Source organism: Mastigoproctus giganteus, chromosome 9 (assembly GCF_048544385.1).
Source record: "Mastigoproctus giganteus isolate SK-2022 chromosome 9, ASM4854438v1, whole genome shotgun sequence".
NCBI classification, from domain to species: domain Eukaryota; kingdom Metazoa; phylum Arthropoda; class Arachnida; order Uropygi; family Thelyphonidae; genus Mastigoproctus; species Mastigoproctus giganteus.
Window position 1 is genome coordinate 43,998,946 of NC_143583.1, and position 18,704 is coordinate 44,017,649.

The window sequence follows — 18,704 nt, forward strand, 5'->3', positions numbered from 1 at the left end:
CGCACATACACGATTGACCGAACGATTGACACACAGCCCTATAGGTAGATAGGTAGATTAGCGTGACACCAGATAGACAGACTAATATACTGTGTGGGAGGGTGCCCATCCTTTCATCACGACTATACTTCCTTTCAAGATATCTCTTCCATCGAAAGAGTTACGGGAGGCATCTGCTTCGTGTTCGCTCATCCCTCGGATATGGAAAGAGCTGCGAGTACTATGTCGGAAGGAAGTTCCCGAAATAAAATAAGTCCTGGGGGACGTACGGCGCCAAAAAAATCCCCATGATAATAGCGTAGGCATCTTGTTTCGTGCAATAATGATAGGGCTATCTCCGGGATATTTCTACAGCATCCGCAGCATCTTTAGCATCTGGAATATGTTTTCGTACTTCGACATCTGCCCCTTTCTTTTTGTTTTGGGTTTCCCTTTTTTTCCCCATCGATCTGCTGTCCTTATTTAAAAGAAAAAAAAAAGTAAACCTAAATCGAGACAGTGGGTAACCGAATTCATCACTGCCAACTTAATAATGTAACTTTAGCCTCTAAAAGGGCCGAACATAATTAAGAAACGGCTGCCGGAAGAGAAATGCGTTAATGTTTTTGAAGAAGGTATGGTTATTTAATTGTTTTTCCGCTTCTCTCGGATTTTCTTTACTTTTTTTTTTTTTAAACTTTTCTCTTCTCCTCCGCTGTAAGTTCGTCAGTAGAGAGCGAGAGTCTCTCTCTCTTTTTCTCCTCCCCCCTCCTTATTACAAAGGGCAGTCGGCTCTGATTACGACGGCAGCTACCTTTTCCCACGCGCTTCCGTTTGATCATTATCCAGTTGAGATTGTTTTAGTTAAATTAAGGGATACGAAAGAGAGACGATGCAGGTTCCTTAACGGAGGCAAATAATAGCCAGCCAATAGTTTTCTGTAGCATGTCTCAGGCCAAAGAAAATTGCCTCCTTCAAGTAATAATTACATTCTGATTGATTATATTGATTTATAAGTAAGAAGGCATTATTTAGGTTTTTTTTTTTGCTTTCTTAGATAAAAACAAGAAAAGTGCATTCATTCTCGGAAACAAAATATGTTCTCGCGAGGATGTGGGAAGTGTGTTTAATGGAGTTTCACAAATTCGAAAAGCTTGGGAAAAAACACTTATTTCAAATAAAGGCGAAGCTAAATTGAAAAATTATAATCACGGGTCAAATGCATTTTACTCATGGGATTTTCAAAGTTTAACGATTTGACTGAACTGATGCAAATTATAGAGATGTTGCTAAATGCAAAACTACTGAGAATATTGGTCCTTTCTTATGTGTAATGTTTAAATTTCTTAACTGAGTACGATTATATTTTGCTAAATTAGGTTTTCAAACGTAAAGGGTGAAGAAAAAAAAAATTTTTTTCTATGATGACGTTGACCACTCAAATGGCATATTGTTATCGCCACGGGTTACGTCAGTATTGCACGATTTCAAATAAATAGTACTTTCTATTGAATGGTTTTTGTTTATGATTTTGTTTAGGATGATTTGACTAGACTTCAAAGATGGTCAGAGAAATGGCAGCTATGTTTTAATGCTGCTAAATGCAAGGTCTTAAACTTGGAGAATAGCAACCCATAATTAAATTATACACTTGTTGGGGTTGAATTAAAAACAGCGGAGGAGGAAAGGGTCCATGGTGTCCTATTAATGCTTTATCGAAAGTTATCCTGTAGTTAGTTGGGAGGTCATAATCCTATTGTATAAGGCAATTGTAAGACCAAATTTGGAATATTGAGTTCAAGTATGGAGACCTCATCTGAAATAAAAAGACATCGAGCTTCTTGAAAGGGTTCAAAGCCGGGCAACTCGAATGGTGAGATCAGTAGAAGGACGACCGTATGAGGAAAGACATTATGTGGACTACAGGGCTTGTCAACGGTGGCCTGATGGAGGTTTATAAAGCTCTGAGAGGTATTAGTAAAATGGATGAAGGTGAAATTCTCATTGTTATAAAGAATTCCAGAGCTAGGGGTCATAAATTCAAATTACAGGGCTTGAAGTTTAGATTAGATTGTAGAAAGTTTTCTTTTAGCCAGCGAGTCGTTGATAGCTGGAACGAGTTGCCCTCGCAGGTAGAGGAGGCGACAGTTTGAATAAATTCAAAGGTCAACTGGATACTTACCTGTGTGAGAAGGGAAACATCACTTGTATTTTCTTATCTACTTGGTTTTTTTTACCAGTGCAGCAAAAGCCTGTGGTTTCTTTGCACTATATGGCGAATACTCTTACTATTACTCTAAGAATATTTATTACTTAATGCGAAATGTAATTTTAATTGCGATCTATATGGGACCGATTCTAAGATTTTTGCATTCAGTGTACGTATTCGTTATAGAAAATATTGTTCCTTACTGAAAGGTATTTTCCAGGAATGCGTCATGACCATAAGGTAAGGACTGCTTTTATAAATTTTTTGTTTGCGTAATATTTTATAACCAATATAAATATTTATTTTTTGCTTTCTTTTATCGCTTTCTCATGTCTTTCCATTTCTCTGTTTTCTTTCTGTTTATCTCTATCTTGTTCTGTCTTGACACTTTACCAGTGCACTCACATGAATGTTTAAAATCCCGAGCAGCAATTAATATGTTCCAGTGTAGTGTAGTGTAGTGAAAAGCGTCATAACTTTTTAATAAGACCAACCTGTTACTTCTCAAGGAAAGGCATCTTTATTTTTAACTCATTCACTTTTATTTCTTTGTGAGGTTCTGCATTTCTTGTTCATTCTTTAATTTCTTTTCATTTTTTATTTCTGTACCTTTATCTTCTTTGATGCCCTTGCTGCAATTACATATTTTTAAATAAATTTTCCGCCTTTTCATGAAAATTAGTTGTCACAAAATAGATGGCTGTTAAGTTTTGTTTCTGTATGATAACAGAGTCTGCATTATGAACAGGTTTTTAGCTGGATTTTTATGAAATAATTTTATTAGGCTCACCCATTGATAGACGTAAACCATTAATAAATAAGAAACGTGAAGTTGATTAATTGCCTAAGAAATTTTAATAATTGATTTAGATAATCATTATAGTTAACATAATAATTTTGTGATTTTGAATATCCTAATAAATTAAATAATATAATATTATATAAAGATGTGGAAAAAGTTTGATAATAATGGGCTTTTGTACGTTTATGCTATGTAATCTTTACGATTTTTAATGGAACAGTTATGCAAATCATTCCATTGAAATCCATTCCATTTAAAATGCAATATGACTTTCAACTTAATTGAAATTACAGAATGTGAACAGCCGCGTTTGGATATGTCTCACCATTTCTTGTGCCCTTGTGGCTAGCATAGTGGATATAATCATTGTTCTCCACATATTGCGTAGAAATTCCCGGGTTCTAATGGCGTTAGTGATATTAAAGATTTTTACTTGCTTTTTTCGCAACATGGCTGAGTCTGTTGTTCTCAGGAAGGGTTACATGGTTTTTTCTCTCCTGGAAAGTTGGGTTTTTCTTCCATCAAACGAAGAAATAAATCTTTATTCCCATCATGGTAAGTTACCAGGGGTTAACAGGAAATCAAATACAGAATACACGCACTTGACAAAAAAATAAGTTGCCTCATAGCCTTAGTTACTCTGGTGATTAATACACACACATTCTTCTCTTTATATTGTGTATAAATGATTTGAATCTGAGGTTACGTTCCTAACTAAATCTTCTAGAAGAAAAAGACCCATATTACGCACTGCTCTAATAACTGCTGCACTGGTTCTAAAATGTAACTGCTGTCACAATGAAACTACCGCTTGTCTAAAAATATCTCATTCCACATCCCATGATAATAATGTGTTTGGTTGTCATAGTTACTTCGTCAAACACCGTTGACCAAGGAGTTATCTAAATAAATGATGGTATATGTAATTCTGTTATGGCATCAAAACTGGGGACGAAAGTCCGATCGTTCAAATGAATATTACACATATTTATCCCCCCCTCTCTCTCTCCCTCAGCCAAATAGGCAATTTGATTAATGTGATGTTTATTATATTTTGACATTATTTTAAAGACGCTAATCTTAAGTACGAGAAATGTCTAGAAGAGGGGGGAGAGTCATCTACTCTAATACGAATGTCTAGAAGTTCATACTTCATTTATCCAACGAGCATTATCTGTCACGTATTAAAAGAAGAGAAATCACAAGAACCAAGTCAAGATTACAGACCGAACTATTCAGCGTTCAAAGTTACATTCTCCAATAAGAGTTTGAAAGGTTTGAGCGACTATACGAATCGGACTGTTGTCCGCAGAATAAGCATCCCACTCTTCAGACTGTTGTCCCAAATTCAGTCTCAAACGACGCTGAGTTGGTTGCATACAGCATTTGAATGCAACATCATCATCATCATCGTTTAAGATGATGACTTCCTGAACACCACATGAAAACATCGCTTGCTGTCTTAAAATGTGCAGTACAACTTCCAGTTGTTTTATTGTTTTCTTCTATTAATATTTCTATTTTACTTCCCAAAATATTATCAGAAAATTCCATTGCTCTAATAACCATCGAGGGAAATATCCCCTAAGTAAACTGCCTGATAAAACACGAACTGCTACATAATTGAAACATTTCCTACCTAGAAGCTTTTGAATGATTTCCTAAACAGCAGTTATTAATCAAGAATCATTTACACATACTAATTGATCGACCAGCGATCCTAATACACGATTCTGTTACAAGCACCTCAACTGCAAGTTAAACACAGGCCTAATAGTCCAACTCCGTGGGCCAACTGATGCAACACTCCATTACACTCGATCGATTCTCTTGTAATCACCAGAATAGAAATTCTTAGTGAAATATGCGAACAGATTTCGTACGTCATGAACGTTAATAAATTATCTGCTGTAGCCTAAATTTAAACTGTTCATTTTCGTAATAAAATTGATGAGATAGCATGGCAGAAGGAAATGCTGTTATCACGAAAATGAGTAGAGTAATTACTTCAAAAATAATTTCAAAACAAACGCCAGTAATTTAAGAATTATTTAATAAACAAGCCAAATTGAAATAAACTTTGAATGAGTTCAGTTATATCAACTTCTGCTATTGCAAGTAACTATACAATATAATACACCGATTGGCCACTTTATTAGTTACACCTACTCATTTCATGAAATGTAGTATTCCTTCAGTAATAGCATCACATTTGTATTCATACCATGCGATATAAACATTTCCATTTCCATTTTTTACACACACAATTTTATGTACATTCTCATGATATAAACAATTTATATACAAGATTACTGTGTGTAGATTACAAACACTGTGTGTGTTTGCATGTGTGTTCTTATATCGGGGTGGCTCCTAGGCCTCAGCCCATCTCCACCTTTGTACTCTGTTATGGTGCAGAAACTCTGCATAATGGGCCTGAAAAGTGTCAGTGTATGTGTGTGCTGTTTTGTTTGTGTCAGGCTATTATGCCACCAGGGTGCAGCCAACGTATGGGCAGCTGCTACCTGGTGCCCATCCCTAGCACCGGGCCTGGGTCAACAGTCCTCCTGTACCGGTGTTATTACCACCGAAAATCTCGCACCCGCCAGAGGGAGTGCAATACTGGCGAGTGCCATGCGATACAAACAGGTGGGATGCTGCTGTATACAATATAATGAGAGAATGGGCAAGACGAAAGATTTCAGTGCTCTGAATATGGCATGGTTGTTGGCGCCATCATGAGAATCTCAGAAACTGCAGCTCCATTTGGGTTTTCAAATACGAATATCTCTCGGATGTGTCAAGATTTATCCAATAGCTAATTAACATCCGGCCAACGGTGATCGTATGGTCGAAAACAGGCAGTTGATACAACGCTTCAAGCTGACAAGATTTTTTCAGAGTAGCAAAAAGACTACAGTCAGTCAAATAACGACCCAATACAACAGTTGTAACGGAAAGGGCATTTCAGAAAGTACAATGGTACCCTGTCACAAATGGGGTAATGCAGCCTACGACTGAGCTGGGGACCATTTCCATCAGCAAATACAGTTACAGTGGGCTGGCTCAAGGACTCCAACACTAAACGTGGACGATTGGAAAACGGTATGTCCGATGGCCCTCGGCTCTGACTGAAGTATTTTTCGACCAGGCATATCCCTTTATGGCTGCAGTGTATCCATCTGCTAATGGATTCTTCTTCTAACTGGGTAATGCGCCCTGTGATAGAGCTAGAATTATATGGAACGACTTGCAGGAACATCTGCCCAGATACTAGAGTTTCTATCCAATTGAGAATCTGTGAAATAAAGTGGAATGAACCCTTCGGAATAGAGTGCAAATAACTAGGTTTGAGCTACAAGATAACAAATGCCAGATGGGAGTACAAGCATAACAAATGCCAGGTGGGAGTACAAACATAACAAATGCCAGGTGGGAGTACAAGCATAAAGTATGACATAAAACGGCTTAAAGATTCCATTTCAAACACATATATACACCGGTAAAAACATTTAGGGGACCACAACATGTGCAATGATATTTGTGTAAACACAATGACGTACTTACTTGATAATGTAGTGGAAATTCAGTGGACATATCAGAAGCAAAGCATTGTAAGATTGTAGAACAGCTTTTGCCACCATTCTGGAGGGCCAAGTGCAAAACGCGTTTAGTATTGTCGCATGATGTTTCACATCTACGTTGCATTTATAAAATTGAGGTGTTGATAACTTGTTGTTGAACTTGTTGCCATCCTTGTGTAGGTGTTGTTTCCAGCTGATTAAGTGTCGCTGGATAGTTTGGACGAGCTGCAATGAGTATTTCCTAAGGCATCTCTGATATACTCTGATGACTTATAGTCAGGGGAAACAAGCAGTCCACTACTAATGATATTCCTGTCTTCCGACATGCGAACCCATGATCTACAGCACCAGCATAGGGAAGGACCAGTGATGGCAGGATCTGATCCCATACTTATGTGCAGTTATGGCCCCATTCCCGATGACATGGAGGTCTGTACGACCACAGAGGCTAATGCCACCTCATATTAGCAATAAACCTCCATCGAAATGATTAAGTTCTATATTACCTTAAATTTTCTTGTTCTCGCCCTGAATTTGTTGCTGCAGAACTTAGTAATTTACATCTGTACATAAGTCTGTGAACGGGTAATACCTCTGCAGCCACGAAAGATATCTACACTGTAGATATTTTAAATACATTTGCAGTGATCTCTTTAATGTCATGATCAGTATATTGCCTTTCTCTATGGCTGAAAAAAAGAAAGAAACGGCTTTATTCACCAAAAAAGAAGGAATTACTAATTAACTTAAATTCTCTCATTTGAACGAAGTCAAAAGTTTTAATGGGGTTTTATGGGCATCAACCCAGATGTGGAACAATATTCTATAGCGAATCAAATCTGAGCTAATTTCTACGCACGAATCCTTACCAGCTCATTTATTTTGAAGTTTATGCAGAATTAATTAAAATGCAAAAAATCAATGGGAACAGCGCAGTTTTTAATAAACTAGTTTTTTTTAATTTGTTGAAATAATTACAGGTAATTTATTCACATAAAAATAATATTGCCATCACAAATAAGCGATGGTTGCAGAAATATGAAGGAAAAACACGACCAGGTAAGAAATTATAATGAATTGCCCGAAGGAATATGTGGTACTTACCGAATGAAAGAGAAACGCCACACAGAGCTGAAGTGGGTATATGGATGCAGATCATTAGATTATGCTTCGTGCAATTTAAGTATATATCAGAGACTGTGATGATCTGCTTAGTTTATGGTGTTAGCAAATAACTAGATTACAATTGGAATACAGGAAAAAGAATGGATAACTAATGGCACTATTTATATCCGGTTTTTATATTAAGACTTTTCTTTAATTCTTTCTAAATTAATGGGGAAATTGATTAATAGGCAACTCCTGAACTACTTTTAAACTTTTCACTTAATTAGTGATCGCCAATATGAATTCTGTCGATGTCAGTGGTAGGGGGGATCCTTTTGCTTGTGTTATCCATCTTTAACTAATGCCATGGAAACATGCGAAGAAATTCGAGAACTTGCCCTTGCATTTTTTTTGTCGCTGGTGGAGATTTTCTACACACAATAATATTTCTTGTTATAGCCTTCATTTCTGTCTCACTTTCGGATCTCAAAATTGCAGCTCCCTTAACATCGATAAAGCTATAATTTTCTTGAATTCGAAATTAGAGCATTTAGTTAGCTGATAATCCTAACTCTCACTCATCTATTCCTACAGACGTTCAATGTCTGATGAATGGATTTTCTGTGGATATCTGTACAGTTTTTCCTGTTCTCTAAACGCATTTTGTGATGTGCAGAAATCGATCAGCATCATTCAGATTACACCCTAAAATGAACAAACTATTCTTCTTCTTCTTCTTAATCTGCAGAGATCTTCCTTTGCATGTATTTCTTGATATAATGTTGAATTTTCAATTTTATAATGGAAATGAGCTTATGGGCACATGCGCATATGTGCTCATTTCCATTTGCAACATTTACTTCATCTACACGATTTCAATTCGATTTGCGAAAGATGAGTGTACAAACTCGATCATACCTTAAGTCCACTAGTGCATTTCCATGACGCTTCACAAAATTTCTCAATCAGATAATAGGCAAATTTCCATTGAAATGAAATGAAATAGCTAATACATATTTGTATTTGTTCTCTAAACTTCGGGTCAAATATTAATGTAAAGACTAATATTTGTCTTTACACTTAATATAAAATATCAAATGAATTCAATCTTCTGATATAATAGCAGCCGGTCCTATCTCTTCACCTAATTAGCCAATTTATTATATACGATGCAGCCTTCTTATTTATCATCTAGTTTGCTATTGAAGGACTTCAAATAACTTGAAGGGCAACTGAATCCTTATTTCATCTCGATTAAATAGGTCGAAAGTCTGGAAGCAAACCACTTAGACAGTACTCAGTCGTTGTAGCCAAGTGCTGAGTGTATCTTGCGAGTGTATTGACCCCTCCCCCTGTAAAGGTAGCTTTGCAGTTTGACAGATGTGTATTGAAAGGCGGTTATCATACTGAATTGTTGTACCTGAAGAGGAACAACGTGTAAATGTTTAAGATATATTATTGGGAATGTTATTTGATTCTAGTATTCGTGCTGTGTCTTTGAGAAAATGATAAATGGGATTCCCATATATACTATTTTACTGAATTTGGGGGTGGCCGTAGCCTCTAGTAACGTATAGCAGCATTTAATAGAACTCTACATGTCGAGACTAAATTTTGTTTCTTGGTCTATTTGAGTCGCTAACATTGCTTGAACTCTTAAATAATTTTATTAGGAATTTCATAAAGGAAACTTCGATTATTTTTTGTTTGACTTCTTTCAACTTTAAAAGTACGCACACGAGTGGGAACCTTTTTCAAAAGAAAACCTTTGTACACACAAAGAAGATAAATAAAAAGAACAAAATAAAACAAAGTTGCTACCTATCAAAAAGACAATTAGTAGACAATTTAGAAGTAACAATTTAATATTGTGAAAACCTTCAATTTTCATTTTCTCCAGGACAGCAAAAATTTGGTTGTAAAAGACTAACAGATCCCGCTAACGTTCTTGTATATTTAGGGTCAGACTCTCCTATAATTCCTAGACAATCAACGGAAGCGTATAAATACAATTAGGTCCCTTTCGATCATATCTCACCAATGCTCTCTCTTTTTGCCTTATCTTCCAACTGTCCAGAGAAGTAAGAGCCATAACACTTCTTCTCGTTAGCCTAGCAGTCGCTCGGCCAAAAATCATGCAGCTTTACGATGTTTTCTTCATACCTTGATCGTGACATCTGTTTAATGTAATTGGAATCGGCATTTATTGGCTTCAGCGATACTTTCGTTAGATCTGATCGGGGATTTAATGTCCATTTCTAGTTATCTTTAATCCGCTGCATCCTTTTTTTTCCATGTTAGATGTATGCAGATGTAGTGTGTGTGTGTGTGCACACGACGGGATCCTTTGCTGATATCGTTTAGAATGAACAATTCCGGAATGCTTTGGGACTGTTGCAAAGCATCCCGTCGTGTCCAATTTTTAAGATGTTGTTTTGTATTAGTATTAACTTAATCATGCTAATGCTAACATAAACATAAAACATACTAATTCGAGGCATACTAATGCTGTACATTATGATGAGTATGCCAATATCATCACAATATCAACATCATACCCGTTGTTAATGTAATGTCCATAGTTGTCATGCAGACTCCTCTCGGACTATTATTATAATTCCACACTCAAAATCTGTTAGTTGATCTACCATCGCAAATGTACCTTAAAAGATTTCCAAAAATGTCTGCTCAGAGCACATACACATGCAGAACTGTAGACAAATTGCATGTCTCCTGTTTATTTCCATACAGAATGGTAGAATTACATTAATCTTTTATATATAATTTTTTCCCTATTCACTTGGGGTATGCAATACCTTAATGCTGCGGGAGATTTGCAAGATTACTGATAGGCCAAGGTTCATTGACTATGGGATTTATATTCTGTCTGTTGAATTTTAGAGGAGGCTTCTATTTCAAACATGTTGGTTAGACTTTTCTGAAAACCCAAGGGATATGTTCTTTGCGAAATTAAAAGGAAACTGAACTTTAATTTGTTACTATGGGAATCATCGACTTCTCGAGAAATAACAAAGATCAGCGAATGCCTATAAAATAAAACCAATTTGTACCGGTTCCCCCATGACAAAAGTCAAAGATCTGGTTAACGATCAGAGTCGAAAAGAGACTGGTCGATTTAAAATGAAGTTTTTATAAGAGGTTATATCAGGTAATTCAAAAATACTAAATATTTAGTTTAGATCAGATTTTGAAGGAAATGAAACATCAAAGAAAACAGAGAGAACTTTTTTGCACAGAAGATGAGTGCTTAAAGGCACTTTGATCAAGAAGAAACCCAAATTTACTTCGTACAATTTTTAAGGATGCTGGAAAGGCAATGAAGTATCGTAGGAAGCCACTCAAAATTGGTAAATATAGGCGAAATATAACTTAATCAAAAGTAACAAAATGTTCTTACCGACGATGTTAATGTGAAATATAACTTACTTTAAATAGAAGATTATAATAAAAAATATATATGGAGCTGACTTGTTTACCAAAGGAACTCCGGAAATGAGGCATTGGCGCTTGTGTTCGTAAAATGAGCGCATTTGTTTTTTTCTGGATGGATGAAAGCGGGGTGAAATTTGATTACTCTACGTTTTTGCATGAGATTGACTATCTGCATTTATTCACTTGATATTTTCTGTTGATGACACGGAAAGTTACTAGAACTTCCTCGTGGCTTTAATGAGATTCGTATCCATACCTTTGCAAGCGGGTGACGTGTGACAAATCCGTTCAGTCATGGAAGGTAGACAAATTTCAACAACAAAGGGAAACGAAAAGTGTGTCACAGTGAATATACAAAATTTGCTCCTGGGAAGCATTTTGTACTGATAAATTTTCATCTGCGATTTAAATGAAGAGAAAGGGAAAATAATTTATAGATATCATTTAGCATTCTAACAGAAGTATAGGTATTAATTTTAGTATTAAAATGAAAAATGATGCAAAGAAGCAAACTTATTCTGCATCTGCCGAAAAAAAAAAACACTCTTTAATCTCATTGTCATAAAAGTGACTATCCAATTTTCCTTGAATTTTTCCAAACTCTCCGCCTCGGTTATCCTTGCAGACAACTTAATCCGACGATCCACAACACGCTGCCCGAAGGGAAACTCTGTAAGATCTAGTCTCCTGTTACTCCCCAAGATTTTATAGTTGTGGCCCTTGGTTCTTGTCTCACTCACCAGGGATTATGCTCCTTTTGCATTCATTTTACTAATTCCCTTCAGGGGTTTTACACATCGATAAGCTCCCTCCCTTACTAAGGCGTCTGGTTACCAAGCTTTGTAGCCCACACTTTCTAAGTCGAATCATAGGAATATCTTTTTCTTTAGATGCAGCTCCAGACAATGTTCCTAGTACAGTCGCATCATTGTCTTATAGAAAGGAATAATAATCTCCTCTCAACTTGCAAAATTTCTATAAATCATAAAAGAAGGCCATGTGTTCTTTGCTTGCCTCCAGCTTGCATTGCATATTAAACTTATTGTGGTACTCCCAATTCTTTCCATAATTAAGATTGAAATATGGTGTGGTTTTCGTATCAAAACATATGGCTTGTTATTGTGCAAAGAGATTATTATTAATAAAGTTTACTTGTTGACCAAGTGAATACTTGTCCTTGTGTATTCTTTTTCTTTTTTCATCGAGAATATGAATGGTAACTATCAGATTTTAAGATGACTATGATTTACAATAATTTTATGAAAATGTTAGATCACCAATCGTGCTTTGTTTTGGAACTTACTGAGGTCCATAAAGGAAATTGACAGCATCAGCTATTATTGAATTACTTATGTTACGAACCTAGTTTACTCGAACACAGTATTCTGATTCGAAAGCTCCATGAGTTATTCTTATACAAATAACTATATAGTTCACATAGAAAATTTCCATGAAATTCTTAAAGTAAGGAAAAAGAGACGTCATTGCCCCGAGACTACGAGTGCTCGTATGTTATTTGGATTGGAAACAACGAAGATCACACTTTTTCAAGTAGGCTAAGGCCCCAAAGAGTTCTTGAAATGTCTTTCTTTACGATTCCATAGCAAAGAAAGGCTTGAATTCGACTTAAGCTCAGACAGAAGTTGAGAAATATTCCCTCAGTTAAGAAATAGTAACTTATATCACGAGAGCTGCTTGGTCAAACATGAACTTTACATCCGATGTAATGTTCCCTTTTGGACTTAATGTAATTTATAGAACGATAAAAATGTAAATTTAATTAATTTGTTTATTAATGCGCACACGGAGGCTTAAATTAGTATGGGCAAGCGAAGAATAAAGCAAAGTACAATTAAAATGAAAGAAAAAAGCAGAGAAGCGGAGAAATATAAATGTTAGTGTATTTGTATTGAAAATAGGATAATCATACCAGCATTGTGTCAATTAAGTTGTTTGTTTTAGACAAGGTTGTTTTCATTTTTTTCTTGTTATAAGGAGAAATTGTTGTTTTTATACGTATTTAAGTTTCCGGGATCAGCTCATCACCATTTTCTTCTTAACTAGTTTGCATCCGTAAGACTTTTATTACGCCAACCGCTCACCTGGTATGATAACTCAGTACTTCAAAAAGCAATAAACACTTTCTTATTCCGTGTACGTACACGATTATTCGGTTGCTTTATATTTCGTACTAGATTACATAATCCAGGTTCTGTTACATTTATTTCATTGCTTCTGATATTTTAATCATCACCAAAACCTGCATTACCCGCTGCTGAATCATCTTCACTGTACTCCAACACGTAATGAGTTCGGCTCTGTTAGTTCTTTCCCATTTCTCCATAATCCTTGCTTCACTTACTGCAATCATATAACAAGCCATTCTCGCAGCATCGTGCTCTCTCTCTCTATCCAGCTCCGCAGCCACACCTTGAGTCATTGTGCCGTGAACCGCCTACCGTATTTAACAGATTGGCCAGCCTCTACTTTCTCGGCTGTGAAAGAAAGATACTTGCAGCGTCATCAGATGTCTACCAGTGAAAATAAGATAAGCCACCATTTTGATGAAAATGTTACTGTTAGTTTTACCTTCATGTTTTTGTTGTTGTTTATTAATATAATATCATGTTTTTTTTGTTTATTTGCGACAAATGGATGCTCTGATAAAAATTGGTACACGTTATGAAATGCTCTAGTTATTAATTCATTATGTTAAATAAATATATATTCTGCTAGATCAAGCACTTCTTCTTAAACATTAAATTTCTTGACTTTCTTAAATGGAAAACTGGCATTTAGTGTTCGTTCTCATTCAGACTCTTCTGTCTCATACTTACATTCGGTTGTAATCTGATTATACACTAAGGATCGCAATATTTATATTAGGTGACCAGTAGAAGCTCGTAATGGACGACACCAGAGGTATTCCACCATACATGCAGCACAGCAGAATCTTCTGTTGGTGAATTGAGGGTTTCACTATGTATGCCACAACTTCACAAGATCATAACCAATGGTGTGATCGTTTCGTGTTTCTTTACAGAAGCCATTTTTCGTCGCATGTTCAAAACCGATCCAAATTATTGCGATGCGAAGGCAGCACCAAGAAGTAAAGGTAGTCTCTGGAGTTTGTTGTTGGCCATGAGATTTTGTGGAACGTTATTACTCAATTTGTTTGCCTTTTCCAGTCGATGCAATCTGAACTGGATGGTTTCATCGTTCACATCGCATCGTCCTTCAATTCGCCATCATCAATGGCGATAGATTTCCTTCATTTTTGGAGTGTGAGTTGACTCAATGTATCTTTTCAGGACACTGTACATTTCTTATGAACTGCTTCTTTAGCGATTCTGCTCAGTTTATACTCATAAAGTAAATATTCTCGCATAACTAATTGGAGTAGCCATTTTTTCATCACTTTTCACTATCTTAACGAGCGCATTTCACGCTTGCCAGGCATCAAAGGACTCAGGATCACTTGTATTTTAGACGTGAATACTGATAATCGCTATCTGCAATGACTTTCGCATAATTTTTCTCAAAATATTAAACTTTTAAAAAATTTGCACGAACTTTTTTTCAGTCGTATGATAATAATACTTCCAAAAAGATTTATAAAATTCCACGGAAATAATAGAAGGCTAAACTTCACAAATCAGGAAGGCACTCTTAGAAAACATCATTAAGGTAACTGGGAGGGGAGACAACATTTATTTTCTCACTTGAACAGTGTCTGAAAGAGAAGAAAGAAATATTCGTTGTCTTTATTGTATTCAACAGATCTTTTTGTAGCTGTCAACCAACGTTTACTCAACTAGGATATCAACAAAGAAGACCCATTTCCTGCCAGTCTTAACAAATTTGTGCATTACGCTCTATCTAATTTTAAACAACTAAATGTGTCGTTCAAATGTATCAAATGAATGTATCAGTGCCGAATAAATGTATCAAATGAATTCAAATCCATATTGAGATTATAAATTAGATAGTTACAGAAAAGGCAAACCATTTATCTATATTTAAGGCTCTTTAACAGCAAGCACCGTCTATAATAGCCAAAAAAAAAAAAAATACTCATGAGTCAAATTCATCTTTGTCATGTAATAGTAATAGTCTAATTTTAACTGCCGTCTCTTCTTTTAGCAGGGTGTGAGGTTCGATCCCGACTTGCCGCAGACCATTAGACTTGAATTCGCCAAGAGTAATACGAAAGTTAGCAAACCAAAGCAACAGTCCCCGCCAGCAGCTGCAACTCACCCAACACTTTTGCACCCTCTAACCGGACGTAAGTAATCGATTTTGTGATTAAGCAAACTTACTTTAATATGAGTTTCATGAGAGTTACTGTCTTATTTAACATCAATTTTATATTATTGCGTTGGACTATAGCATACACTGCACTGCCATTAATAACCAGACACCCCTCCATGGATGGAGAAAACAGGCCTTATGCTTGCAACACGTCACAGAACCTGCTATAAATATGCACACTGGGCTTCGAAGAAATTGCAAAAGTGGACAATTACCTCAACAGTTCAACAGAATTGATCACCTCAACAAATGCTAGACGCCGATTAACATGGTGTAAGGAGGGCGAATCCTGGACTATAGAGCAGTGGAAAACAATCCTATGGACAGACGAGTCGAGGTTCGCACTCTAACAATATGATGGTCCTTCCTGGGTGTGGTCAATTCCAGGGGAACAGTTCCTTCCTGATTGTATCCTCCCAACAATGAAGTTTGATGGAGGCAGTGTTATGGTATAGGGCTTCTTTCGTGGTTCGGCTTGGGCCCCTTAGTCGTTATCTACAAAACCATGAATACTGTACAATACCAGGACAACCTGGACAATTATGCACTTCCAGCATTATGGCAATACATCGAGGAAGGCCCATACCTGTATCAACAAGACAACGCGCCATGCCATACTGCTCGCGTAACACAGTCGTTTGAGGACATGGGTGTGGAAAAGTTGGATTGGCCAGCCGCCCAGAGTGCTGATCGAGCATCTTTGAGATGTATTGGATCGTCGGGCACGTGCACGTCAAGATCGCACAAAGAACAATGTCGAACTGGTGGTCGAGTGGAGGAACGTATCACCTGACGTTTATAAAAAGCTGGTTGAGAGTATGCAGCGAAGATTGAAGGCCGTCATAAAAGCAAAAGGTTTCAGCACAAAATATTCAATGACCCAATAAAAGCTCTTTTTAGTTTAAAGGCTGGTGTCCGGGTGTTAATGGTAGGGCAGTGTATATTCTTTCCTTTCCTATTCCTGGTAAAAGCTATTGTAGAATTGGCAAAGTTTTGTACAGGAGGGACTTGAATTTTCATAAATTTATGCATTATTTATTTTATAAGTTTATTGACTTCTATATTTGGAGTCTTGCTTTTAATCGTTTTGCTCACACAAATATATTTTGAATATACAAATAATTAATAATTATTATATACAAATGATATATATGGAGCAATATGATAATTTGTAAGTTTAATCTTGCTTTTTAAACACACAAACCTGTCCGATGTTTTAGAATTTAATATCTCATTAACTGACAAGTATAAAGTTATAGAATTCTTATAGTACCGTGAAAATAGATTAAATATAAAAATAGCGAAATGCTTAAAGTGCGGTATTCACCTTGAATATAATCTGCAATAGTTTTATGAAAAGACTGATGGCTAAATATAAGGTGGAATGATTAAGTTAATGCCTTAAGGTGGGATGAGATTTAATTTAACGGAATTTTAAAATAAGCGCAAGGAAGCAGAAGTGCACTACCCCGTCCCTGGTTGTCATAAAGTAGAAAGATATAACGTCTTATATAAAGATATAAAGACGTTATATCGTTAAGATATAACGTCTTCATTTGGCGGTGTTAAGTGAGAAGTAATATAAATATTACTTCTGAGTATAAATACAGCACGCGTTACTTCTCACTTAACACCGCCAACTGAAGATTTATCTTAACGAAAGTCTGTCGTCACGACTACTGGCATTATCAATTCCTTTATGTTCCAGATTAACTACTTTCTACTTTATGACAACCAGGGACGGAGTAGTGCACTTCTGCTTCTTTGCGCTTATTTTAAAATTCCGTTAAATTAAATCTCATCCACCTTAATGCATTAACTTAACCATTCCACCTTGTATTTAGCCATCAGTCTTTTCATAAACTATTGCAGATTATATTCAAGGTGAGTACCGCAATTTAAGCATTTCGCTATTTTGATATTATCTCATTAACTGCAAACATTAGCCATTGAACCTTTCCCAAAAGGTACTGCTATTTGTTGTAATCTTTATAAATTCTACAAATCCTGCGTAGTAGTTTATACAAGGATTAAATAAAATATTTATCCATAATCAAAGAGAAAAAAATTGAAAAAGAACAACAACTTTTATCAGAAAATATCTTTTTTGTGTATTCCTACGTATTTTTTCCTGAATTGTTTTCATAAAACTGGCAAAACTATTAAATAAATTAATTGCGAACGTTTTTTCTGTGTATTCTAATTATAACCACCATCATACATGCATAAATATTCAATTATATTTAACATTCTGTTCTCTGAGACAAAGCCACGCCCTGGAAGCCAAAGTGAAAGCAATTTTCCGATATTATTATGAAAATTTTCTGTTCAACAAGTTTAAATGTATGCAACTAAAGCTGAAATATTTTATGTGCTTTGTGAATCATTCAACTTCTAGTACCAACCAAGGCGGAGAAATAAAATATTTAAAGTGTAGAAAAACAGTGGAAGGATCTTCTGTAAAGTACGTGGAAGTTTGGGTTTATATTAATGAACTAAGTTATGAAAAAAGTATGAGTTTTTGTGATGTTTTATTTATTGAGAGGCAGAAAGGATTCGTGTCATATGAGGGTAGAGGTATACACTGCAGTTATGTTTGGGGCGAGTCACTGGTATTTCAACATTTCGCAGATGTCCTACTTTTGCTTCTATTTCCGCTAGGAAATATCAAACAATTATGATGGAAGAGATTTCATCAATAGCTGATTCTGCAAACGTGGCTTAAATATGGTGATAAAAGGGGACATTTTAAAAGAGATTTCCCATGCGTTTGAGCACTTTATACAAACACAAATTTATTGCTTGATGGTTCGAGTATGTTTGGTTTTAACATAAATATAGAGATTTCTAATTATCTAATGATACAACTCACTCTATTTAGAAGTCTTTATAGTCCACTAAATGGAAAAATGTGGGTATATAGAGCACGTGACCTGCTGAGGTTTTCGTCTTTTTTGTACAATTATAATACAATATACTGGACAATATAATAATACAATTATGTATTTTACTAATGCCTAATAATTTAATGAAAGAAACTGTCATTTTTAGCCTCAACGACCTTATACCACAATGATAATGATTTTGAAGATTTTAGAAGATTCTTAGAGACTGAAGCCTTCGCGAAAAGCAAATACTAATACTCTCATACTAATACTCTCTATGGTTCTTCCTTGGAGAAAGCAAAGCTCCACATTACAGAGTAATATTTTCATTTCAGAATCATATTTGAAGCTCTGACTCCCTATTGTATCCATGC

At 35.8% G+C, this 18,704-nt stretch overlaps 1 protein-coding gene across 4 annotated transcripts in view; it reads left to right on the forward strand.

Annotated features, from left to right (window-relative positions):
* Positions 1–18,704, forward strand: part of LOC150080186 (protein couch potato-like) — a 204,246-nt gene that overhangs the window by 144,988 nt on the left and 40,554 nt on the right. For 3 of the 4 annotated variants that reach the window (XM_090381798.1, XM_090381801.1, XM_090381802.1), the window contains exon 5: positions 15,278–15,419. In XM_090381798.1, the coding sequence (XP_090237924.1) occupies positions 15,278–15,419 (142 nt within the window). The remainder of the gene's footprint in view (positions 1–15,277; positions 15,420–18,704) is intronic. The other variant, XM_090381800.1, reaches the window with a different exon arrangement.